Source organism: Salvia hispanica, chromosome 3 (assembly GCF_029641045.1).
Source record: "Salvia hispanica isolate PSC_SH4W2 chromosome 3, Shi_PSC_v1, whole genome shotgun sequence".
Classification (NCBI taxonomy): Eukaryota; Viridiplantae; Streptophyta; class Magnoliopsida; order Lamiales; family Lamiaceae; genus Salvia; species Salvia hispanica.
Window position 1 is genome coordinate 23,732,754 of NC_142694.1, and position 27,560 is coordinate 23,760,313.

Genomic DNA, 27,560 nt, shown 5'->3' on the forward strand with positions numbered 1-27,560 from the left:
GTGTTTTATTTGCATTTTAATTGTTATATGCTTTTTATTGTTTTTAGTTTTCAAAAGTTTTCCAAAACCTACAGTAATTGAGTCTTAGTAGAAGATAGACACTTTGTGTTTGCATTCCCCGTGTTTGATATCCGGTACTGACCTTTGGCTATACTATATATATTCTGTATACTTGCAGGTTTATTTATTGATGAAAAATAGTGCAACACCCGGCATGCAATTGTTCATGAATCCAACCATTTTTATTTTTTGATAATTTGGCCCAAAGTAGTTCATCTCCAACTAAATGAGGAATCGGTTCTCATCGTCTGCTACTCTCCTCTTCTCTTTCTAACTCTTGATTCTTCCATCCAAAAAAAATTGGATTGCGAGATTTTGATTGTGGCAATTTTGGGAGAAAAGATTCATGTATAGACAATGAATATTTGGGTAAAAGTGAATATTAATTTGTGCAAAGAATTGCAGTAGATGAGGAGTTCAGCTTGTAAAGTTAGAGCGTTTGTAGCAGATTTGTGATGAAGAAGAATAATTCTCATTGGGCTCACATTATCCAGTGGGTCACATAAATATAAATTGCCGTAATTCAACTTGACTCAAATAAAAGTAATTGTAAGTAAATTATCTAATAAATAGTTATTATAATCACTTCTCTAACTAAAATAATTGTAAGTAAATTATTAGTATATACTCCCTCCGTCCCGAATAATTCGTCTCAGTTTTTCATTTCAATCTGTCCCACATAATTTGTCTCATTTCACTTTTACCATTTTTTATAGTGGACCTCATATTCCACTAACTCATTTCTACTCACATTTGATTATAAAATTAATATATAAAGATGGATCCACATCACACTAACTTTTTCAATCCACTTATTTTTACAATTCTTAAAACTCGTGCCTGGTTAAAGTGGCCAGAATTATCCGGGACGAAAGGAGTAATAATCAGTCGAACAATAAAATTAATTAGCAAACTCGACAAATAAATTTTGCAAAAAGGAGTTTGTAGTATATAAAATAGTACTAGTATACGCAATAATTTTGAAAATATCTCCATAGTCCTATCCAAAGTCCAATTCGAAATGAAATGTTACACGTGTAACCCCCTCAACGAAGCAGTCTCAATTTTCTGATTCATTTTCGCTTATTAATTATTCCTTCTCACACCGCCTCAGATTACCCCTCTTTTAAGCAATCGTGATCGTAATCTAAAATAATCTAGGGTTCGAATTTCCCCCCCAATTCACTGTTTCCAATCCATGGGAGGCGGAGCTATGAGAGCTGTGGCGAAGATGGCGGGGATCACAGCCGCTAGCGGCGGCATGCTCAGCGTCACGGCGGAGCACTATTCCGCCACCCGGAAGTCTGCGTCAGCCCGTCCCTTGGCGCCAGCATCAGAGGAAATGAAGCTGGTGGCCAGGCCGTGCTTGGAATTGGATGATTGGGTGTTCCCTGATGCGCTGGAGGCCGGAGGTCACCGGATGCCTAGGGTTGTTTTTAGCGGCACGCCGACGATTAAGGAAGCGGAAGAGGCCACTTCTGAACTCTCAGCCGCACTTGAAAAGTACGAATTTGTTTATTCCTTTTATCTGTTTGAATTATAGATTTTCATATACAAGCTATTGAATTCATCAACATTATGAATTTACATCTACTTGCACTATTTAACTATTTTTTCCTGGTGATTTTGGTGTTGTACTGCTGCATACACTCGCATCTATTTGAAATGTTAATTTCAGTAGCGATGGGGTTTTGATTCATGTCTCATCTGCCATCGCATTTCATTCAGTACTATGGTGATTATGTTACTTATTAGAAATGAGCCACTCACCCCTTAAAAGGCCTTATAAGGGGAGGGTTATACACACTTATATAGGTGAGCTAGGATCGTTCCCAAGTCGATGTGGGACAAGATATTAAGAATTTTAACGTTACTCCCTCTGTCCCACGCATTGTCACACTTGTTGCACATTCATTTTGGAAAAATGCTAGTAATAAATAGTTAAACGGAAGAAAAAGTTTCAGTCATTTAGGAAAAATGATAATAGTATAATAAATAGCAGTAGTAAAAGTGAATAAAAAGTAAAGAAAGAAAGTGAATAATGTAGAGAAGAGTTTTTTCTACAATATTTTCTCTTACTTTACTTTTTCATTTTTCCAAAATGATTGTGAGAAAGAAGTGTGTCAAGTAGCGTGAGACGGAGGAAGTACTAGGTATACGGAGTTATTAACTATGTTGTGGCAAAGCTTCTTGATTTGGTTAGGCAGAGGCCACTCGATATTATTCCATTTTTCTTGATCATTACTTCATAAAAATGCCAATTGGAATGTTGACAAGGCAGGCATAATTCGTCTAGTGTATTTAATACATCAACTGTATCTTTGTGGGTTTATTGCTTCGAATTGCGACTTGGGTGCATTTTGTGATTGAATTTCCTGTCTAATTTTCATTTCTGCAGGACCTATCTGTCGACTCCAAACTCGGTTGGAAATGATGATTCAGAGACCAAAGCATGCATCACTAGTCAGCATGCTGTTGCCCCTTCTGTTCCAGCCCCTGCTATCATGGCCTTCAGGTTCCTGCATGAGAACTCAATGGCCAAGGTTTGTAATTTCCTCAGATGTTGATGGAGAAGACATGCGTTTTTTCCTTTCTCTTCTAAAAGAACTCGCTCATCAAAGTGATATCTACATTTCTTGTTTACTAATTCCTACTCGTATGCATTGGAACCTTGGGTCAAGTTCCGTGACATTATGCATTTAATCATCTTAGAAATCCTATTTCTCTTTTAAGAATATACATAATCATATTTACATGCTAATCAGTATTGATTGTGGCAAATTGATGCATCGGTAGAATGTTGTTGCTTCTATTGCCTGTGATCAAAATGTTTGGAAAGCAGTATTGCAAAACGAAGATCTTCAGCAGTTTCTGCAGTCGCACACACCATGTAAGAACTCTTTATCTCCTCCGCCTGTTCTGTTTGCCAACAACTGCAGGTGAATTGTGGCCAATAATGCTTATAATTCTTTGAAGGTGACTCTCGGCCAGACTGGACGGAGCCAGTTGCAGATTATGATGGTGTGGATCAGAACTCTTCAACGGGATCAGAAGCCAACTATGATGCGAAAAGCTCCACAGGGTCATCTGAGCACTCAGAATATGAGTTTGCAGGGGGATTTATCGATATAATTGAGAAGGTGAAAAGTAGTGTGACTGATATGGTGAGTAACTTGTCCGGTTACCTGCAGAATCTATTTGGAGTGAAGGGTGGCGCAGATGGTACAACAAGAGTAAATGCAGATGCTGTCATGCAAACATCATTCATGGGATTGGCTGTGATGGCCATACTTGTGATCTTGCTGAAGCGAACCGAACGAGCATAAATTAGTCGAAGTGAACTTAATCCAAAAATCTAAGTTGTGTAAAATGAATTTCAAAGGGAGTTTGATCGTTTTCGGGATGATGATGATGATGAATTAGATATAGTGGCTTCTTATTTCTCTTTTGGTTCGACATTCTTATTACTGATGTACACAATTGTCTATATACTCATGCACCAGGTTTTGCACTGAACATACATATTGTTGTTCTTAATAATTATATTTTGTTTTTTTTTTTTTTGTCATTAATTCCTTTTTTTAAGCCATCAATTATTATATATCTTTCCATTTCAATCAGTCCACCGAAATTTGTTTCCTAATATTAAAACTGAAATTCTCTTCAAATTTACTTATTGTTTTTTCTTGTTAAAATTTACTTCCACTATTCTATAAAAGTAAAAATTTAAAAGTATGAATTTTTGAGACGATACGAGTTTTAGTGCAAAACTAAAAAAAAGAAGATAGATAAAATGCAAAACTTAAAATAGAAGGTAGATAAAAAGAAAATATGTTAATGAAAAATGGGTTTTCATATTATTAGAGAGAAAGTTTTAATTTTTAGGAGACGGATATTTTTAGGTGGTGGAAGCATTTTTCTCTTTCCTACTTTTAACTTCTGTTTTTTTTTTTTCAATTTATCCATTTTATCTTTTCTTCTTTTATAGTTGTTATTATTACATTAAAACTTGTGTCATCTATTCTATTTATCCATTTTACCTTTTCTTTTTTTATAATTATTAATTTTACATTAATATTTGTATCACCGATCAATAGAATTTTTTTCGTTCGACGAGATAGTATAAAATAAGATTATGTTATCTTTATCTCCACGGGTATATCCTCTTCTTAAGAATATGATAACACAAATCTTGTTTCAAAGTTTCAATCCTCACTGAGTGACTTTCTCCATGCTAGAACTCAAGTCATATAGTCATTCCCTACTTTTCTGTTTCATATCACAATTCTCACATGGACATCATCTCCCCACCTTTAAAATTAACTTACATTGTTTATTCTTTTACTTTAGAATTAAAATACGACATTATTTCATTAAAAACATAAAAAAAAAAAAAATACAAATACTTACAAATGAAAATTTAAAAATATATTCATTCATAGAATCAGATTTTTTTTTTAATTTTCGAAACTTCATTGCTTACAAATGAGTTTCTTCTCTTTTTTTTAAATCAGATTATTTTTACAATTTTTATAATGCATGCCCTTTTTATTTTTTATGTTTTAAATTCAAGCTATTTTTATTGCTTTTATAAAAATAAAAATCATTTGTTCATAGTACTTATTATAGTTTTAATTTTACCAATGACTCCGACGTCAGCTTCAAATTAATCTAAAACGTATTTTGTCAACTAGTCACAATTCTTGCTGATGATTGAGAAAACAAAAAGGGGGTTCCAAGTATATGAGCTTGAGTTATAGATTCATTTATCAACTCTAAACTGGAGATGCAAAGAGAAAATGAATTTGTATTATTTAGTTCATCTTATTCAATTTGATTATATAAATCGAATTTGGAAACCGCTACATCAGAAAATGCCATGGTGACTAGTGCCATGAAAATCAGTCACCCCTTATATATTCAAGTATAGCTGCATAAAAAATAATTCAGTAGTACAATTTAGGCCAAAACTGCAGCAAGGCCAGTTCTTTGATTTTTGAAATGATTAATTAAGGTTGGTCGTTGATGAAGATGATATCTTCTTTTGAAAGGTTCATCTTACCCTTGTCTCTACTACTGACTGGGGCTTGATCGGGTTTCCCTCGCTGCACGGAAAAATACCAGATTTTGACAGATTAATACTTCAACAGCAACGATGCCAATTTGAAATCGCAATTCCTTTCAATATTCTAAACTCCGAAAAGATTTAGAAGTGGCATGTTGATAGTAATTTGACAACTTGGAGATAGTTTATGGAGTGTACCTTTCTTAACACAAAAGCAGAATATAAGTAGGCCACCTCCCACTCATCAGGTGATAATGTACCTGAGAAATTATTAAAGCCAATAAGCAACAGACTAAGATAAACAGAGGTAGATTATAGTAAGACTATAAACTAAAACTTACTATTGTCGTCTTTGCCATCACCCAGAGCACCGAGTCTTCTCATGAGCTCAACAAACTCAGGCTTCTTCATGTACTCGTCCACAAATACATGCGAATTTTTAACAAAGACCAACTCCAAACCATACTGCGTATTTAAAGGATGAATGACAGCGTTAAAACATAATTGTGACTAAGCTGATAATCAAATCATCCCAAGGATCTTGTATTTCAAGATGTAACCTCGAAATAGTCTTTTGTTCATATATTCACAATTAGCAGTAACTAGCGGTGTTTCATGATTTAAACATTATCGCCAACTACAAAACCGTTCCAGGATAACAATAATAAAGCTTCTCAGTGGGACTAAATTATATCACCACACAGTACTTGATATTACTGCCACACAATATGAAACCGATAGCTTAAGCAGAAAATGAGTACCTCTTCAGCAAGTGCTTTAAAAATATGAAAAGGAACAATCCACTCAGGACAATCCACTGCATCCTGCAGGAAGATAAATAAATATTACCATGAAAAATGTATTTAGAAGCAAAAAAAGCAATCTGAGTAAAAGATTACAGTTCACATAAATGAATCCATCAAGTCACATTAACACCAATAAGGATCAAGGAGATTATTTTGCCTTTCCAATGATTAAGAGAAAAAGAAAAGAAATTATCAGAAGGGATCAAATAATATACCTCTAGATGGAACTTGTACTTGATGCCAAAGGGACTTGAAGACTTAAATTTCTGTGATAGGCCAAAAATGGAAGAAAAGAAAATATTGCAAATGGAGTCCAGCAGAAGTGTAAAAAGATGTTCAAACATAGAAATCTACCTTGTCGTCAAATTCTTCATCAAAACGTATCCAGTACACACTATTACCGAATTGTAGCCCCTCAGCTGCATCGACAAGGGAAAGCCTTTTAACGGCCAATGATACAAAATATCTTCACAAACTACATAATGCTTGCATGTCAAAATTTATAATCAACAGGATAGTATGCATATTTCGATAAAGGCTACACTGTAATGTCTATTGGCCACCTAGTTCTGTTCCAGTCATCAATCAAATCAAAAAGCAAGGGACACAGTGGTCAGTGCAATTGAAAAGATGCATCATTTCCAAAACTCAAATGAACCAAATGCATAAATGATATCATCACTGAGAATGTGGCATAAAAGGTTCCATAAATAATCTACAAAGTATACATATGTTTATGTATGCATACGCATGTGACTGAGTGGGAGTGTGGAAATACATAGAGGTGTTTGCATGACTGTGGATGACTATCTTTACAAAATATATTAAGGAGCAACCCGCATAGACAGAAGGTGTTGCGATGCCATGCCAATGATTACCTTTACATTAAAACTAATGGGGAATAATGTGTTTTCTAGCATTAACAAAGAAACCAATGATTAATTCAATCTTCAAGCTGTTCTTACTCATTCAACACTACAAATACTCCACAAGTAAAGTAAAAAAGACCCTGAACATTCATTTACAAATTTCCTATAAATTACTTTTTGGGATGATTGGTTTTTATTTCAAATTGTAGTTTCCATTTTTTAGTACTTCTGATGTTTTTTGTACAAAAAAAGTGATGATTTTGGTATGATGAATGATTAATACTATTAGAGAACCTGGAAGATGAAAATATGTTTGTTGGACAATGTTTCCATTCTGAATTTGCAGTTCGTATGAACAGATGGATATTTTTGGTGGTTAGCATGAAGAATGAGCATTCAAGTGGGTCCCACTACAATGATGATAGATGATATCATTGGAAAAATAAATTTGGTGTTAATAGCAAATGACTCATACATATGTGTTTTTAGTGTTGTGTGTTAGAGGAAGTGGAAAATGAAGTATGGAAATGATGACAAAAACAAGCCCTTTAAGTTTATTCATGTCAGCCTCAATGTAAACAGCACGGAAAAAACCTTCTCTAAGTTTTTTTATGATGACATTGGCATCTGGCATTGTTCCAATGAAGATGCCTCCTGGCCGAAGTAAAGCTGATACATTGGCCAAGGCCCGCCTGGCACGCGCCTCTGTAGACCATGAGTAATGCATTGCAAACTGCAAAATCCCAGCTTTGATAGATTAATTTAACTTGCAAAACATGAATAATCATTAGTTGCATAGTTTTCTAGCATAGGCTGAAATTTCTGATCTCCCAAAACATGTGATAGAAGTCATTCCTGTACCTCGCAGATTATAGAAGTCATTGCTGTAATGTTCAAACATGAATAATTTCAGTGAAGTTCTTATTCCCCACAGATTATCTTGTAGTTGTTTAGTATCCTTATTGGTTACTCCCTCCGCCCCACAAAGATTGTCCCACTTTGACCGGGCACGGGTTTTAAGAAATATAATGGAAAGTGAGTTGAAAAAATTAGTGGAATGTGGGTCCTACTTTTATATATTAGTTTTATAATAAAATGTGAGTAGGGATGAGTTAGTGGAATATGGGGTCCATTACCAAAAATGGTAAAAAGTGAAATGGGACAAACTTTGTGGGACGGACCGAAATGGAAAAATGCGACAATCTTTGTGGGACGGAGGGAGTATTTGTTTAAGTAGGAAGTCTAGCATTGGTAATAGTTCAAGAAATAGATTTTATTTCTTGGAGTATGAGTTAGTTTAGGAGTCTTTTTTTAATTCGGAATTTTGATTCAATTGGAGTCTTCAATAGAGTCTTAAATAGGGTAAGCTATGTTTCATTTGTTCAGAGTATAGTTCGAGTTCAGCATTTGTTGTGGCCTTTACGGAGGAATGGCCACTTAGTTATAGGAGTATCATTTATTTTTCTCTCATTAATTTTCATGTTCTTTCTCGTTTCTGTTTTTCTTTATTTATTTTCCAGCAGCAGATGCTATTTTGATATCATCATGTAACATGCAGATTTATACACGTATATCTTTCTTACAGATAAGACTGTTTTCAGCTTGTAAATTGAAGTCAGCAAGCATAATACCCTTCTTGTATCAGTGAAATAAGGGTAAACAATTCAAGATACACAAACTTCTCTTGTATCATCTAGTTTGGTAATATTTCAAACTGGTAAAACTCATCACATATTTCAGTGTGCATATTTTAACTCATTAGGAGACTGAAAGGAGAGAATGTGATTGGGTAGAAAAGAAAACTGTCAGAAACTAAATTGTTTAATTTAAGAAAGTACAAAGATGTTTAGTTAAAAAAATGAAAATTTATGAGTCACCTACCTGGCAGCTACATACATCAAATGGAGCATCTTCTGCCAAAACCTTATCTAGACGGACCTGAAATTTTGCAAATGAATTACTGGCCCATATGACTGTATGAAGTAATCTCGTGTCAGTAACTTCAGCTATCCAGATGGTGGTAATTCACCCGCTATCCAGCATACAAGAATTAGATTGATGTCTAGCCGTATGCATAAAGAATCTAGTGATTATAGGAGATGGGGTAACTGGACAAGTCATTATGCTTCTAATATAATGTAGACCCAAATAAAGATATCATTGGTATTTACCTCAAAGCAGTCACCGCACAAGAGTCTGGCAGGAAAGGAGAATTTTTTGCGACGCTGGTGATGATCAGCGTCACCGTTATATCGCGTGCGGCAATCTTCTATCTGGAATGAAGCAGGTATAATTTATTTCAATTTTTGAGATGAATATCCATCTTTACTTAATATTTCAAGGAGAGCTGCAATACATGGAAATAAAAAAAGATGTCCAGCCATGAAGAATTGGATGTTTTGTTATGCGCTAACCGTTGCAGTTAGTAACAGTAAAAAATTACATGAAATATGTAGGTCCATTTGGTTCACCAGATGCCAATTAGAAAAAGAGCCGTTCACTTACTAGTTAACTAATTCATTAATGCTGCAAATGGACTAGTATAAACGGATACACTTCGGACAACTGAAGGAAGAATTAATGCATTTCCTGTTGAGTTGATAGAATTAAGTGAAATATCTGAAGAAGACAACCCCTTCAAGAAAAGACTCGAAACATAATCAAATATTTTGGACTTAGCAGAGCCTTTTGTGAGTATCAGCAACCATATCAAGACAGGGTTTAATTCATGAGTTAACTCTTGGTAATAGTGGAACAATTTACATGCATCCACAGAATGGCACTTTCTGTTGCCAATTCAAAAGCACACTGCAATTTGAGCGTCAACTGTCAAGCAAGTTAATATCCCTTATGTTAAAGTAGCCTAGCAAAAAACCAAAGATTTCTGCGTATGTTTTGGGGAAGAGGGCACAAATGGAGCACTTAGTAATGAGAAAAATAGACATGTCAGTATGATTCAGTGTGCCTCCAATTGTACGCAATATGTTCCAGAGAATTTACACAATCAATAGAGAAAGCAAGTTTGTGAGAGAGAGCAGCAGGTGACGAGAAGATAACCACAAAGCCATAGCCTCAGCGAAGAGTCGAACACAAACAAAGTTCAGCATTGCAAGAATAATGAAAATTGACAATGAATAGTGACAATTTACCGATCCTTCAGCTATATCAATACCGACATAATAACCAATCCTTGCTTTGTCCCATTTGATGAGATCACCACCCTAGTACAAATAAAGACAAGGAAAAGCTGAAATTGGCAGGCAGAAGTTTACATAATACACGAACCAGTGCAAAAAATTATTGCTCATATACTACCTTTCCACAAGCTAAATCAAGAACGGCGTCTCCTTTTTTTGCGTATAGCTGAATCAGCACACTCTTTATCTGTTGAATGCAAATGGCAATAAGACTCTACTACAGAAATTTTGTTTCAATTGGACTTCATTACATTATAACTAATCGAGTATTTGGCAAGCAAGATATAAAATGGTTTTATAAATTTCAAAAAGTACCCAATTATTCAGTTTCTTCAGGTGAATGATAGGGCTAGCTTCTCGTTCTTCGAGTGTCTGATTCGTTCTAGCACTGTAGTGATCAGCCACTTTCCTTGCAAATATCTTAGTATTCTCATCCTCAAGAAATTGTCCATCACCTAGCAAACATATAAATCACCCAATTCGTGGAGAAATCAATTCATCTGATCACAAATATAAATAAATTAAAACAATTAGCATACAAAATTGATGAAAGTTTCGAACTTGTGAAACCCCAATCAACTATCAGTCAAAAAAAAAACCTAAGTCGGGAAATCCGCCCAATAGCTCGAAACAAAATTCAGTTGCTGAAATACCTTCAGGATTATACTTAAATTTGGACTGAGGGGGTCCATAAGAACTCGATGATGAAGATTCTTGATAGCCTCGCTTCATTGATAATTATACAATAATAAGGCAATGATTAATTGAAGAAGGGTTTGAATCAATTGTTTTGAGAAGGAGAGGAAGAAGAACCACAACGATATAATACAAGGGGTACAAGCTTACTACTTTTGCATTTATTTCTGAATAATCTAATGGTTGTGTACATACTACATAGTACTAATACGAATTTGAGTAAGCTGTATTTTTATTAGGGGTTTATTCGGTGTTGGTTCATCAAACTCGAATTTTATATTTTAAATCCTGGATATAGAGCATAGATTTAGGGCTAGCACATCGAATTAATAGGATTAAAAAAAAAGTAATGAGTAGAAGTAGTATAAATTTTTGGGACAATGGTATTAAAAGAACTATTAATTTTGGCCGAAATCTGGTATTTCCAATTAACTTTGAAGCATATATATAAAACCATAAACTTATAAAGCCGTTGTTAATTTTCCCTCAAAGGGTTGCAGGATGACTCGGATGTGTGACATGGCTTATTTAAAATCTCATGTGGCTGCAATCACCATATTTAAATCATGACTTATCACTATATCTGAGTCATGACTATTGAAATGTGATTTGATATACGCAACAATTTTTTTTCTCGCCAGCTCCCCTCTCTCTTCTAACTCACCATCACCGTTGCCGGGCAATTATAGCGCTAGCTCCTTCCCTCCATCATATCTTTACTGAAAATTAATTAAACGATAATATGAAGTTAGATAATATGAAGAAAATAAATTCATGGCACGTGATGAAAATAGTGAAAGGTTGGTTATTACTCCCTCATCCCCGATTAAGAGTCACACTTTTCCATTTCGGTCCGTTCCCAATTAAGAGTCACACTTCATTTTTACCATAAATAGTAAGTAGGTCCACATTCCACTAACTCAATTCACTCACATCAATATAAAAAATGGGTCACACATTCCATTAACTTTTTCAACCAACTTTTCTTTACATTTATTAAAACCTGTGTGCGGTCAAAGTGTGACTCCTAATCGGAGACGGAGGGAGTAGAAAATAGAGTACCACAAGTGAATTTGGGCTAAAAGGAAATGAGGGCCCAATAAACGAAAACATTAGCAAGCCCACAAAACTAAAACCCTATTTCCGCAGATCATCATCCCTAATTCCCTATTTCTCCATCGCCGTTTCCACACATCACTCTGCGAAAATGGGTCGTGTAATCCGCGCACAGCGTAAGGGAGCTGGTTCGGTGTTCAAGTCCCACACTCACCACCGCAAGGGCCCCGCCCGATTCCGCTCCCTCGACTTCGGCGAGCGCAACGGCTACCTCAAGGGAGTCGTCACCGAAATCATCCACGACCCCGGCCGCGGCGCCCCCCTCGCTCGCGTCACCTTCCGCCACCCCTTCCGCTTCCAGCACCAGAAGGAGCTCTTCGTCGCCGCCGAGGGCATGTACACCGGCCAGTTCGTTTACTGCGGTAAGAAGGCCAATCTCGTCGTCGGCAACGTCTTGCCCCTCAGATCTGTTCCCGAGGGTGCCGTCATCTGCAACGTCGAGCACCACGTCGGTGACCGCGGTGTTTTCGCTAGGGCTTCTGGCGATTATGCTATTGTCATCTCGCACAATCCTGATAATGGAACCTCTAGGTATAATTTAATTGATAATTGATTCAATTGTTGTTTCTCATGCTTCTATTTTATTAGAAATAATTTGGATTTATTTATGATTTTGCCAATTTCATACAACACATAATATATTTGGCTGCTAAATTTGCTCCATATTACCCCTATTGATATGCTTTGTTAATATAATGCATGTATTGTGAGTAATATATTTGGACAATCAATGCTAAATTTGATCCATATTACCCTGTTTTTTGGCTATTTAGTAACTAGTTATAAATATTACTCCTCAGATTATCAAATATATATATCAGTAGGCAAATTCGTCAATTCAAAATCCCTCAATTTGAATGAGGCATGTATTCTTATGTACATTGCTGGATTCAATTTCAGTTGTTCTGCTAGCATAATGCTTGTATATATCATTTGCATAACTTTGTTAAATGTTTGAGGATTATGCCGATATATATTCATTTGATGCTTTGTTGATTGACGTGTTTCTGAACACATACCTAGTTAATGCTTAACTTGGTCCATTTTACTCTGATTGTTCTGCTATTTTGTAACTGGCTAGAGATGAGTGATCAGATTGTCAAATATGTATCAACATTTTCTATGTACATAGGTCATCACAATCACAGTTAAACTTCAATTAGGCTCCGCTCGGTACATGAATTGGAATTAGATTTCTATGGAATTGAATTGGAAGATTCAGTTACAGATACTTTGTTTGGTAAAAATGATGTAATTAATATGAATTGAATTTAAAGAAACTATGCACGCACACTCACATAAGTCTGTGTAGTGACTTCGTGTGTGTGTGTGTGAGAGAGAGAGAGAGAGTAGTGCGTGTGTGACTATGTCTCTGTCTGTGTGTGTGTGTGACTGTGTTTGGAATGATAAAAATAGGAATATGGTGAGAAAGTAGGATTTATGTACTGGAATTAGAATGTTGAAATCCTCAATGTGAATGAGGCATGTATTCTTACAGTATTCAATTTCTGCTGTTCTAGTAGAATATTGTTTTCCACACATTATGTTTGTATCATTGATGCATTTTTAAAACTCTATTACTTGTGTAAGGATTATGCCTGGGTTGATTTTTCATGTTTAGATGACACGCCTTACTTTTGGCTGCAGAATCAAGCTCCCTTCAGGAGCCAAAAAGATTGTGCCGAGTGGCTGCCGTGCTATGATTGGTCAGGTTGCTGGAGGAGGCCGTACTGAGAAGCCCATGTTGAAAGCAGGAAATGCATACCACAAGTTCAGGGTGAAGAGAAACTCATGGCCCAAGGTTCGTGGTGTTGCTATGAACCCTGTGGAGCATCCCCATGGTGGTGGTAACCATCAACATATTGGTCATGCCAGTACCGTACGTCGTGATGCACCACCCGGACAGAAGGTCGGTCTTATTGCAGCCAGGAGAACTGGTCGGCTCCGTGGTCAAGCTGCTGCTACAGCTGCTAAGGCCGATAAGGCTTAGGCTAGTGTTTTTGGATGAATAGCTTAATTATATTGGCTTCGTGTTTTTGTTGGACCATGAAAGATTGTTTCTTTTTGTTTTATGCAATTTTGATTTTTATGAGACTTTAAGAATGCAACTTGCTTTGGTTGTTGCTGAAGTTTATGTAAGACAACAATGAGACACCCAAAATGCATTTTATAGTTAATTTATTTTTCCGGATGTATAGTAGAAGTCGAAAACTTAACAAAATTAAATAAAACTCGTCCACTTTATAAAATTAATGAAACGGTAAATAACGAAAATTATTTAATTGAAATTATAAAGTGAATGTGGTGGTAGGGATATATTAATATGACAACCCCGCTATTTTAGGCTGTTAGATATGGAGATCGTGTGATTCTGAAGCTTTCATGTGATAGCCTATTTTAATTAAAATGGAACATAAAAAAGAACATTGAAGGGCAAAATTGGTATTCTCTATTTTCAGTTTGTTATCAGATTGTAGTGTTACTCTATGAATATTGCAGTGTTACGCGCCTGCATCATTCGTAAAAGTTTTTTACCTTGCCAAATTGCAATGTTACTCTATGAATATTGCAGTATTACCAAGTACTCCCTCCGTCCACGATTAAGAGTCACATTTCTAAATGGCGCAGATTTTAAGAAATGTTAAGAAAAGTGGGTGGAAGAAAGTTAGTGGAATAGGGGTCACACATATATATATTAATTTTAAATGATATGTGAGTTAATGAGTTAGTGGAATGTGAGGTCTCTTTACCATTTATGGTAATTATAAACCGGGACTCTTATTCGTGGACAGACAAAAATAGAAAAACCGGACTCTTATTCGTGGACTGAGGGAGTAGTATTTATAGTTTACATATTACCAAACCCGTTTCTGATTTAAGTTTTTTGGAATTGTCTAAAATACTCACGCCTGCAAGATCCAACAAACATACGACTGCAATCTGAACTCCATTTCATCAATTCAATCCTAGGCGTTCATCTTATAGATCTTAGGGCTAGGATTAGACCACCTCCACCGGTGACATTCCACACACTGTCACACATAAAAGACAAAATAGGCATAAATAGAAGTAATTCTAAAATAATCTAATTCAATCGCCCCTCATCTCTCGGTGTCACCAATAAAAGTAATATATCTCAATGCACCCTCTCTCCCGCCCTGATACCCCCTTGCTAAAGATCTCACTGATCTGTTTCTTTAACTCCTTCGGATTAGTTTCATTGCTTGTGCCTTCTTCATCAGACTCTGCCACACTATTCTATAACAACGTCCCAGCGCCTCCTAGCAGCACGAACTGAAACAACAACCAATACACGCTCATTGGGACATCTTTTTTGGGTTTATCCAGCAACCCGTTGCTCCAGCCGCCACTAGAAAAAGTATGGGGCACATGCCACATGTCATATAATTATTGGCTGAATATTGAAATATTTTTTATTTTTATTTTTCACTATTTATTATTGATTTATTTTATTACTTGATTATTGGAGTACATGTATGTTGTAATAAATTTGTACAATAACAATATAATTCTACGTCACATTTTCAATCTCGAAAATTTTGCACTACATTAAATTTTGATTGTTTTATTAATTATTAATTTATTTTATTCAATGATTATTACATTTATCTCTATATATCTTTTCAAATATCATGTGAATTATTCTTCCAAAAAAATCATGTGAACCACTCTTCCATAAAATGACGTGAACTACTTCATTTTTTATTGTTTCATTTTAATTTATTATTTTTTATTATTTGCTACTACATTGTGCTTCACTTTTCTATATATATCCCACTTAACATGTAAAACTCATCACAAAAGCAAACCAAATTTATCAATCTAAATTTCCTTTCATTCTTGTTTTGATAAATTTGATTTTATGGATCCAAATCATTCAACTTATCGCCCTTGTTTCCCAAACTATTTTAATTCCCAAAATTATCAACAATCATCAGAATATCAAAGTTTGCAAAATTTTCCAAATTTTGCACCACCTTATCAGAATCCCCAATCATTTTCAAATCCAGAGTATTCACAAAACATTGAATTATCTCCAAATCTGAGCCAAATTCCTACATCTACTGAAATTCCCACATCAAAAAATGTCACCCAAAACTTGTTCGGAGATACCCAACAAGCGAACAAAAAGAAGAGGACCTCAAACAATGTAAGTTGGGTTGTGAAAGAAGATTTAGCACTTATGTCTTCTTGGGTCTATGCAAGCGTAGATAGTGTGCGTGGTAAACATCAGAAGGGAGATGCACTATGGGTACGTGTGAAAAAATTGTATCACGAAAGTCAAGCAGAAAATCTAGCTAAAATTAACAAAAGAAATGTTGGTTCTATGAAGAGTCGATGGAACGACTTAACGAAAATGCAAGCAAATGGGTGGCTGCTTGCAAAGAAGCAAACGCGCGAAGGAGGAGTGGAATGAGCAACCAAGATGTTAAGAATGAAGCTCATAGCATCTACCAAGCAGGAGGCGGCAACAAATTTCAAGATTTGATAGTGTTTAATGAAGTTATGAGCAAACATCAAAAGTGGAGTATTCATGATACAACATAGGTATTTCTTGACAATGAAAATGTTGTTTATGAACAGGATGGTAGCAATTCAAAGAGGAAAAAGACTTCTGAATCTGGCGAGTATACTATCCCTTCAAATCCGGAAACTCCTACATCTGGACATTCAACTAGTCTCAGCCTATAGGCAGAGACAAGGCAAAAATAAAAGGAAAAAGTAAGGTAACACAATCTGATTCTACTAATGCTCAAGTTGTTGCAGAATTTCATGCACTAAGGCTAGCTAAAGAAAGTGAGAACGAACTAGTGGAGGCTTGACTGCAGATAGAGCGTGAAAAGCTGGAAATCCATCTATGAAGATGTACCAAAAAATGTTGATTAAGTTGTTGGACAAAGAGAACTTGTACCCAGAAGATCAAGAGATGAAACATCAACTAATGGAGATTGTGTTTGGAAAATGAACGATTTTAGTTTGATATGAGTTTGGTGTGACAATAAGTTATGTAATATTCATTTGGTGTGACATTAGTTTAAGTAAAATAGTTTGGTGTTTTTAATTATGTAATGTTAGTTTGGTGTGTGTTGGTGTGACCTTTGTTTGTACTTTATGTAATATAAATTTGTGTAATATTAAGTTTATTTGATATGGTCGCATGCATCTTTCTGCAAAAGCAATTGAGATGTCACAAAGATTTATTTCTTTATCACATGCATTTTTTTAGATATGATTTTCGTGACACATGCATTTTCCTGCAAAAGTATTTGAGATGTCAAACATCATTACTTTATCACATGCATTTGCAGATATGAGTTTTGGTGTCATGTGCATATTCCTGCAAAAGTAATTCAGATGTCACAAAGATCAGTTCTTTATCACATGCATTTGCAGATATGAATTCGGTGCTACTTGCATTATCTTACAAAAGTTTTGAAATGTCACATGCGTCATAGTGTCAATCAAATGTTTTGTATCGCATGCATTATCCTGCAAAAATTAGATATGTCACATGCTTTACTACAATTGTGTCTCACATTTCTTGGGGTTTAATGTCACATGCAAATATATTTAGTTTATACATAGCTTGTGGAAATTTTTTAAAGATAACACCAAGTACTCATTCCACCTCCAAAAAATGTCTTCTAGTGAAAACTCATCACTTTCATCGGATTCAAGTTCTGATGATTCAAATATCATAGCACTCAATCAATGGGAGGAACGAGTTTCTCAACAAAATCATCAAATCTATACAATTGCTAAGACATGTTATCCACCAATCAAAATCTAATTGTAGAGGCTCAAGCTTCTACAGTCAGAAAAAGGTGTTGTGAAAGGCAACGCGAGATTGGTGCTAAGCGTTTGATCAATGACTACTTTAGTTCCAACCCGACATATGGACCAGAGGTCTTCCGACGCCAATTTCGCATGCACAAATCCGTATTCCTTCGGATTGTAGAAGCTGTTACTGCTAATGATGAGTATTTTCAAGAGAGACGCGATGCTATAGGGAGACAAAGTTTGTCATCGTTACACAAATGTACCGGAGCTATGCGGGTGTTGGCGTATGGGACATCATCCGATGTCGTTGATGAATATTTGCTGATGAGTTCAACAATGACGAGAGATTCTCTAATACGTTTCGTTGAAGGTGTTATTTCATGTTTTGGTGCCACATATCTTAGAAGACCTACTTAACGAGATCTGGCTAGAGTTCTATATGTAGCAGATCAACGTGGTTTTCCAGGCATAATTGAGAGTATAGACTGCATGCATTGGGAATGGAAGAATTATCCTAATATATGGGCTGGTAAAAATATACACAGGGAGAAGTGGCAAACCAACTATCATTTTGGAAGCTGTTGCATCATACGACTTATGGATATGGCATGCATTCTTTGGAACTCTAGGTTCGTGCAGTGATCTTAATGTAATCCATAGGTCTCCTGTTTTTGATGATGTCTTAGAAGGTCGAGCACCATATGTTAATTACGTAGTAAATGGTCATCAGTATAATAGGGCATATTATCTTACTGATCGACATATACCCTGCATGGGCTGCATTTGTGAAGTCAATCACTTCTCCCCAAACTCAAAAGCATAAGTTGTTTGCTTAATTCCAAGAGTCTATCAGAAAAGATGTTGAGCGAGCATTTGAAGTCCTACAAGCGCGTTTTGCATTTTTGCGAAGGCCATACCTTGTCTGGGACAAAATGTTGATGGGAAAAATTATGATTGCTTGTATAATCATACATAATATGATAGTAGAAGATGAACGTGATACATATCAAAATTATTATGATCCTACTGAGTTTTTTGAAGATACACCTACAAGAGCTCAAGAAGGAAATGCTGAAGCTTTTTGCTACTCTACTTAATGGGTCGGGAGTTTGTTTTCTTATATAACAAATCGAGATCAACTCCGCAATAAAGAAGTTCATATTGCCCTTCGAGATGATTTGATTGAGCACATTTGGGAAAATTTTGGCACAAATAGTTGAATGTGTAATGTTTATCTTTTTAGTAATCTTTCTTATTTTTCACTTTAGTTTGTAGTTTAGTTTGTTTATTTTCTATTATTGTACCGTATTTCTTTTATTTGTGTGTTTTTATTATGTTGTACCTCACTTATATATGGATGTGTAATAATTTTTATTATAAATTTGAATTATAAAATAATTTATATAAATTTAATGAGTTTCTTAATATATTTGAATAAATATAAAATTTATATTGACTGAAAGTATATGAAAAAAAGAATATGTATTGGGGTTAAATTAGAGTCATTGATGGAAGTAAAAGTTTTAATAAGTTGGGGTTATTTGTATATGTGGATAAAAGAGAAATAAGTATTTTATTCAAAAGTTGATTGACGTTGGGTTGGGTGAGTGGCACCAGTGGGGATAGTCTTAGTGTTACAATGTCACCCTAAACATGATGTCACCCTAATGCTCTCATGTGGTGGTATTTATAGATTAAGCTTGGAAAAAAGTACACTAAATTGATATGGTATATAAATCTTTTAAACAAATTTAAACTAGAGAGTAGATCGATTAATTAATACTTCCTCCGTCTTGGCTAAGATGACACATTCCTTAGTCGGCGCGGGATTTTAGGAGTTATTGGTTAATGTGTTTAATTGGAGAGAGAAAAAGTGGTTGAGTGTATTAATTGGAGAGAGAAAGTTTCCAAAAAAGGAAATATGTCATCTTAGTTGGGACAAACTTTAAAGGAAAACGTGTCATTTTAAATAGGACGGAGGGAGTACTCCTCTTATCACTGCATCATTTTTTGTTTATCAAAAACTTTATCATCTCTCTTATTTTACTCTTATTCATCTCTTATTTTATTCTTTTTTTTTTTTACCTTTACTCTCTTTATAATATTTAAGTAACGCATCAATTTCTTAAATCATGGAGTATTAGATAAACACAATTTTATACTCCATCTATCCGACAAAATTAGTAAAGTAAGAGAGATGAGGAGAATGATATGGTAAAGTAAGAGAGATGAAGAGAATGATAGTTAAAGTAATGTTAGTAGATAGTGGGGACCTACATTATTAAATTGATATAACTTTCCAAAAATGGAATGTACATATTTTTGTGGGACAGACGAAAATAGAAAATGTACATATTTTTATGTGACGGAGGGAGTAACATACCTTGGCCAAGTGGGTATTTCAAATATGTAAATATAAGAATTATCCCAAATGTAATCTATCTATCTATACATATATAAAAGGCGAGTTTTGGGAGGATTTGAATAATTGTTTTATGCAAAGGATGTAAATGCAATAAATAAAAACTATGAAATTCTTTGACTAATTTTTAAAGCACTACGATGAGTAAGTTACAAATCTTAAAGAGGATAAAGAGCATTTAACAAAATTTGTAACCTCTATTCTCTTAATTTTATAATTTATGATGTTTTAATTTCATGATCTCTCGTATCCTAATTTTGTGCCTATGAAAGGCATTGAGTTGTGGATGAATTACACACCAACAAAGACATTCTCCATTCTTCGCAAGCTCTCAACATTTTATTGTATATTTTAGGAACATTGTATTGCTCAATTTTTGGAGTTCCATCAAGTTCATTTGTCCCTAACATATTTGAGATGTTATATATGTTAGGATGAACTCGTTTCATCTTTGGGGATAATTCGTCAATTCGAGAGCACTAACCGTGAAGTAATTTGTCTTGCGGAAAGAGGTTTTTTCTCACTAGATTTATAATTCAGTTTATTTTATAATTTTAATTGTAATTTCCATTTCATTTGTTGTTTTTTTATTTGATTACAATAGTTAGAGTACCACGTGTATATTGTTCAAGAATTTTATCATAATATTTCTTACAATTCTTAGAGATGGAGATGGTGAAACATGCATAATATTTATCGTCGTCTTTACACAATTTATTGTTTATGTATATTAATATTGTCATTGGTGCTATAATTATATTAAGTGGTGCCACACAAAAAATAGTGTTTTATCACTTACGATGAATTAATAAGTGGTGCATAATATGTATATTTGCAGTGGGATAATTAAACCTATCAAAATCGAGTTGATCAAATAATTAGTTGTTCAAACAAAATAAAATAGTCTGCTACCAAATTTCAGTTTACTGATAATACTATTGTTGAAATTAGGATTTACTAGCACTTAAATGTTCAGAGATACAACTGATTTTATATAGAGAATCTAATTATCTTATCTATAGGTAATCATGCCGAGTGGAATATATATTATATTAAGTATATTTTTACAAAAAGAAAATTTGCAGTATTGAGAATTGTTAAGTATCATAAAAAATATAATAGATGTTTAATGTTCCAACAAGCCACGTTTACAAGTGCAATAAATAAAGATAAACGTTTCAACATTCAAAAGGGCTATCATTATTCATTAATATAATGATGTTAATTCAACCAATTAATGTCATTGTTTTAAACATATTTTTCAAAAGTGTCAACCCTTGATATGGTCTCTTTATTGTTGTCCAAATGATTGTGTTTGTCTTGATTCCATCTCAAATTATGTTTAATTTTATGTTAGGTGTAAAATGAATTGAGGAGCATATAATTATTGAATTATTATTATATAGTATACTTTTATATTTTTAAATATTATATAGTTATATTATTTTTTAATTTAATTAATAAATTAATAATTTAAAATTGTATGATGAAAAAACATTCCGACGTGCATTGCATGTGGGTTAACATTAGTTGTTATTAAGAGCAAATACTTTTTGTGATTGACGATAATGCCAAAATATATTCTTTGTTCATAAATAAAATTTACTCAACATTATTTTTGATTAAAAACAAGACTTTAATATTTTTATCGGTTATTTATAATCAACATTTTACTTAAATATAAATGAGATTTTTCTTTAAAGAAAATAAAGCTGTTTTATTACTAGCAGATGTTAAGATTTTTTCATTTACACAATATTCTACTTAACATGTTTATAAAAGAAAACATGCCTTTTGTTTATTAAAATATGATTTATATATTTTTTTCGTAAATGTGATTTCAGTTACTAAGACTAAACAAAATCTTATTTATTCGATTTTAAAGAATAAACAAATACTCCTATTTAAGTAAAAATATCATCGTTCTCGTTTAATTTTTTTTATATACTAAAGAAAAAAAAATGATAAATACACCTAATTTCTCACCCGATGCCCCTTTCTCGTCATTTCTAAAACCCTAATCCAGCTTAAACCCAGAAATGGCGATGAGGGCTGCGGCGACGGCGGCGCTGTTCGCTAATTCTCAAATTGGAATGGGATCAGGAATGAAGGCTTTGTACTCTACTTTATCCAGATTTCCCTTTAAACTACCCGAGTCTAAGATCGAGAAGCCTCCTCCCGCCGAACCCTCTACCAATCTCTTCGTCTCTGGTATCCATCTCCTCTCTCGCTCGCACACACCCACACACACATAATAGAAAAATTAAATTCTGAAATTCATACATCCTGGGTTGCAATTTCTTCGCTATAGTCAATTTTTGAATGTTTTAAGGGGTAACGATTATTTAGGGCCTGCGTAATCTATATAATACAGCAACTGGCTGTGCTAATCCATGCCTTAATGTTGGTGATCAAGTTAAAATTTCTGACTGAAATGCTAAATATTGCCGTCTCCTGAAATTCTATTTCTGACTTCTGATACACCTACTTATATAGGTATGGATTTATAGGAAGCATATTACTATTTTCTTTGAGCTCAGCATCTTTGCTACTGCTCAATTAATGCTATTTATCTCCTTTGCTTTTGGATACTGATGGCCACTGCAATCCAAACTTCACTATGCTTACAATATTTGAGGTTATACGCAACTGTTTTGTGACCTGTGAGCTTCGCTTTTACAGAAGAAACATTACGGAAGTTCAATAGAGTTTGAAATAGGCTATCCGGCTTTGCACGCCATGCTTGTTGTCTAGCTTCATATCTCCGTGGGTTTCCTTCTGTATTTATCACTCAGTTAAATTATATAGATGTTTGATTTTTAATTAAACGATCTTATGGAACCAATATATCTATGTTAGGTTTTCTGCATACAGAGTTTGGTAGTGTTCTATCTTTTCTCATATTCCAATCGAAGTTACAAAATGCTTGCTTGGCTCAAAACATATACTCCCTCCATTTCCTAAACATAGGAATTTTTGAAACGACTCGAGTTTTAATACAAATTAGTAAAGTAAGAGAGATAGAAAGGAAAAGTGGGATAGTGGGCCGAAATAGAAAGGTTTCTATTTTCAGGAAACGCAGGCAGAAGTACTAAAAAATGTTTTTTGTTTGTTATTAGACTACTAACTACTCCTAATAAGCCTATGTATACGTAGCTGTTAATACTTAATATACACAGGGCATGGCAAGGTGAGTATACCCATGGAAAACCAAAAACTTTTAAACCTGTACATATATGTACTTTGAAATGTATTAAACTCTTGATCAGAGTATCATTAGTCAAATTAGTTATAATCAAGCTAAATAACGCCATCATCATCATCATCATCATCAAATTCTTCTACTTTCCCTCTCCATCATTCTTTAGTTTTTTAAATTCAAATTCGTGTATGATTTCCAGGGCTTAACAAACGCACTACAAGTGAAGCACTGCATAAAGAATTTGCTAAATTTGGTGAAGTTGTCCAAGGTATGTTTATCAGTTTATCTTTCCCATTCAAAGGTATTTGTAGTAGGTTCTGGATAAGTTTAAAAGAAATTGCTTGATTTCTACCTCTTTGTGCAGCTAAAGTGGTTACTGATCGTGTATCTGGATTCTCTAAGGGTTTTGGTTTTGTGAAATATGCAACCATAGAAGATGCTACATCAGGACTTAAAGCCATGGATGGACAGGTGAATATAGAAACTCTAGATGACTAGTTTACGATAATAAACATTGAATGCTAACTGGATTACTTGCACCGAAAATCAAAATTGCATTATGGCCAGTTTCTTACAAGGAGATTCTTAAGCTTGATCATCAGACAGCGTTTTAGGCATAAAGACTTGCGTATATATGTACATTTCATAGAAGTAGATCAATATATAATGATGAGATTAATGCCGATAAAGTTCATCAAAAACAAGTAAATGAAGGTTAATATTTTACTAAATTTTCTTAGAATGTTTAAGTGGATAACATATGGAGTACTGTATTGAATCAGGGAAATTTTAGTAGTATTAAGTTATAGGTTCGTCAAGACCTTAAATATATGCTAAGATTTCCTAAATATATTATCTTATTTTTTAATTGACTGCTTTCCGAATTTGCATGGCCCCAATTCGGGACCTGACAAATTATCAGTTATATTTAGGTTTTAAATTTGTCAAGTATTATTATATATAGGTTTTAGGGGGATGATAAACAATCAACCCAACTTTGGAGTGATAAAATAATCATCAATTTGGATGATTACCTAACCTGGATTACCTTGTTAATCATGCCTATCACTCAAATTAAACGCAAATAGAGAATCACCAATACAATATGATTTCACACTGTTGTATGTCATTGTAATTAATTGTTTAAAGCATTTGTTCACGATTACATGACTAATTTGTTTTTGCCTGATTGTCATATTTTAGAATGGTGATTCTCTTCTTTTTTTTCTGAAAGAAACTGTAATTGTGGATATTCTTTTGGTGGTTAGAGTATTCTATGTGTATATATATGTGATCTCAAGGCAAATTCTTCATTTTTACTTTTTAAAAGAAGTAACTGAAGTTTTAAATCCTATCACTTGGGTTTTCCAATATGTACATGTTTCACTGATGTGTTAAAACATAATGATATTGTTAAAATTTATGCAGAGCTATTTTGATTGGCAATTGTAGTGTGGTTGAAATGCTTGTTGATTGTTGATACTGTGGCTTGCAGTTTTTGGAAGGTTGGGTCATATTCGTAGAGTATGCAAGACCGAGAAGTCCTTTAACCCCATTGAACAATGCAGCGCCTCAGCGTCAATGGTGAAGAATCGTCTATCAATGAACCATTGATTTATGCAAACAGGGGTGGTGTAATTCATCCAGTTAGTCTCGCTCTCATTTGTGTTTCGAATGCCGTTTGTGTATTTTTTAAATAACCATGTTATGTATACGAAATTGGTAAAGACATTCAATGGAACACTGGATCGATGCAACTAATTCTATGTGCGTTTTTTAATCTTCTCCTTCAAATATATGTCTCTGTTTAAAACCAAATTGGTATTCTCTACATTGTTCCATTAGAAGAGTGTGACAGTTTGTTGCCCGCAGGGGCTTAGCGCAGTAGGTTCCGGGGGAGCAGATATTGCTACAAGGAGCTGGGTTCGAATCCCACTACTGGCGTGTGGGAGCTTCCATCTCTCAGACACAAGTGTGAGGCCTTGATAGATGGGCTCCTGTCAGGACAGTGGGTTGAAGGCCTCCTCTCTAACGGACCGTTGTATACCCTGATTGAACTCCCTCACAAATTGTCGGGCCGGGGTGTGGGGGCGGCTGGGGTGACCGCATCACCTTTTGCTACAAGAGTGTGATAGTTTGTTGAAGGATTTAACGTTGCTTCATACCAAAATCAAGGTCTGGCATCACTTTCTCATTTTCCCTACTAGGCATAAAAGTAAAGAGCAACTGCAACTTCAACTTCGAATCTTAAAGCAGTGACGTTCGTTTATAAAAAAAAAAATTTACTCTCGACAAGAAAAATGGCACGGAGGGATATTCCTCAAAAACTAAATATAATTGAATTTGTATATAATAATACTATGAATTTGTACAATTTTTTTTGTTAATTGATTTTGAAATCGTTGCAAACTTGCATCCAATACACAAATTTTAAAACTTTTGAGTTAAATCACATAATCAAATTCGGACAAATCCCGATCAACGTTTTGGAAATTGCGTAAAGATTGTGTTATCAATTGATATTGGTCATAAAAAGTAGTATCAATTTGGCACAGCAGGAGATCTCCCTCCAATTTATTTTAGACATGGTATTTACTGCAAACTTTAAAAGTGGCCATAAATCATACACTAGATGTAATTTTTCAAATTCTGGTATATACTACGAACTTTAAAAGTTGTCATAAATCATACGCTAGATGTAATTTTTCCACAATAGGCCATTCTTCAATTCTAACAAATATACATACAAGACATATTTGATCATATTAGACACACACTATTCAACGTCAAATTCAAGAACTAGGCATGCCGTTTTCGTATATAATTCGAACTAAACCACAAAAATTTCACGATTGGTCACGTAGGATCAAAATCCGCCAAATATTTTTTCATTAATGTCAGGTTTGGAAAATTACACATTCAATATTGGAAAATTCTAAAGATATATTAAAACTCACCCAAAGTTTATGTTTTTAAGACTAACATTCCTATAAGTTATACGCAATCACACATTCCAAAAATGGGTAGCTCTAGAAAATACTAGAAAATTAATTTTGAGAGGCAACAAAGAAACATTATAAATTTATAATGAAATGGAATTGAAGAAAAATGGTGTAGTAATTAATTGGTGAAGTATACAATACAAGGACCATGAATTAAAACATGGACAACGTGTGCAATGAATCAGCCCATTGCAGTGAGACATAGATTTCTCCCATCAATTTCTGAAACGACAGCTGGCATACATCGACTTCGACCGCTGCCATCGCGTACAAGTAACTAATAACAATCAAACAAATGAGATCTTCATTTCTGTTGCAGTTGGTTGGTTGTTGCAGATCATCATCAATTTCTGCGTCTACGTTTCTTCCCAATTTTGTCATCTTCAATGTCGGTATCATTATCTCCATCTACATCGTTTTAAAATTGAAAGAATCAAGGCTAGGATAAATGGTTTACTTTTCTTGTGTAGCATCGAGCGAAAAAGCCAAGATTTTTATATTAAGAGTCAATCCATTATTGACATTTGTTGGTTATTTTTAGCGTCGGACATCATCAGTTGTCTAGTGTCTATAAATAATTAGAGAACTAAGGGGCCGTTTGTTAGCTATGTTTCGCCTAGATAAGAGATTAATCTGGATTTATTTGTGTGTTTGGTAGTTATGTTACCAAACATAGTAGCCCGTGTTTTATTTTCGGCCCACACAAAGCCCACTGAAAATCTTATGTTTTAGTCATATTTGTAACTACCCAAAATCCTATGTTATTTATCATGGAAGCCTAGTTAAGTTAGCAAAATACAATTTTACCCATCTAAATTTCTAACCCATCAATTTTACTTAGTTGTTGTATTGAAGGACGTCATTTTCCTATTAAATCATATTAAGAATTTTGTTGATGTCAATTTGTTGTTCTAATTATATTACTTTGTTATTTTATTTACATTATATTATATTATAATATTCTCATTATATTACTTTATGTTCTCGTTATATTACTTTACATTAAATCGTATTATATTCTCATTATATTACTTTATTTACATTATATTATATTATACTTATAATTACGTAATACTTGAAGGCAATTGCTTTTGTTTTAAACATAACGCTTTAAACTTCAAAAAATTGAACATATAAAATTTGGTACTTGATAAAATATTTTCATATAGAATTTGTCCAAAATAATAATTGAGTATTCATAAAATTTGTCCAAAATTATTAATGCTCACAAAAATAGAATACCAAAATAAATATAAGTTTTTTGATAGATGCTAATTTTTGTAAGGAGTTTAGCTTGAAAAGATGTTAATTTTAAACAAAACG

General features: G+C 34.1%; 4 protein-coding genes and 1 pseudogene across 4 annotated transcripts; 4 read left to right on the plus strand and 1 right to left on the minus strand.

Moving 5' to 3' along the window:
* Positions 1–1,139: 1,139 nt before the first annotated feature.
* Positions 1,140–3,619, plus strand: LOC125215087 (Uncharacterized conserved protein (UCP012943)). Its single transcript, XM_048116397.2, has 4 exons — positions 1,140–1,563; positions 2,459–2,603; positions 2,857–2,950; positions 3,037–3,619. The coding sequence occupies exons 1-4, from the start codon at positions 1,259–1,261 to the stop codon at positions 3,384–3,386; spliced, it is 894 nt and encodes a 297-aa protein (XP_047972354.1). The 5' UTR covers positions 1,140–1,258; the 3' UTR covers positions 3,387–3,619.
* Positions 3,620–4,847: 1,228 nt separating this feature from the next.
* On the minus strand, positions 4,848–10,869 carry LOC125216765 (mRNA capping enzyme family protein). Its single transcript, XM_048118530.2, has 13 exons — positions 10,651–10,869; positions 10,313–10,452; positions 10,116–10,184; positions 9,950–10,021; positions 8,972–9,073; positions 8,682–8,738; positions 7,395–7,533; positions 6,286–6,350; positions 6,147–6,197; positions 5,887–5,949; positions 5,467–5,590; positions 5,324–5,385; positions 4,848–5,165 (listed from the first exon to the last, which is right to left on the minus strand). The coding sequence occupies exons 1-13, from the start codon at positions 10,727–10,729 to the stop codon at positions 5,070–5,072; spliced, it is 1,119 nt and encodes a 372-aa protein (XP_047974487.1). The 5' UTR covers positions 10,730–10,869; the 3' UTR covers positions 4,848–5,069.
* Positions 10,870–11,844: 975 nt separating this feature from the next.
* LOC125215006 (large ribosomal subunit protein uL2-like) lies at positions 11,845–13,990 on the plus strand. Its single transcript, XM_048116278.2, has 2 exons — positions 11,845–12,340; positions 13,457–13,990. Exons 1-2 carry the CDS (start codon positions 11,901–11,903, stop codon positions 13,797–13,799), a joined length of 783 nt encoding a protein of 260 aa, XP_047972235.1. The 5' UTR covers positions 11,845–11,900; the 3' UTR covers positions 13,800–13,990.
* Positions 13,991–17,468: 3,478 nt separating this feature from the next.
* On the plus strand, positions 17,469–18,831 carry LOC148930403 (uncharacterized; annotated as a pseudogene).
* A 3,190-nt stretch (positions 18,832–22,021) lies between these two features.
* On the plus strand, positions 22,022–24,996 carry LOC125212044 (RNA-binding (RRM/RBD/RNP motifs) family protein). Its single transcript, XM_048112071.2, has 4 exons — positions 22,022–22,244; positions 23,435–23,503; positions 23,600–23,706; positions 24,731–24,996. The coding sequence occupies exons 1-4, from the start codon at positions 22,073–22,075 to the stop codon at positions 24,821–24,823; spliced, it is 441 nt and encodes a 146-aa protein (XP_047968028.1). The 5' UTR covers positions 22,022–22,072; the 3' UTR covers positions 24,824–24,996.
* Positions 24,997–27,560: the final 2,564 nt, after the last annotated feature.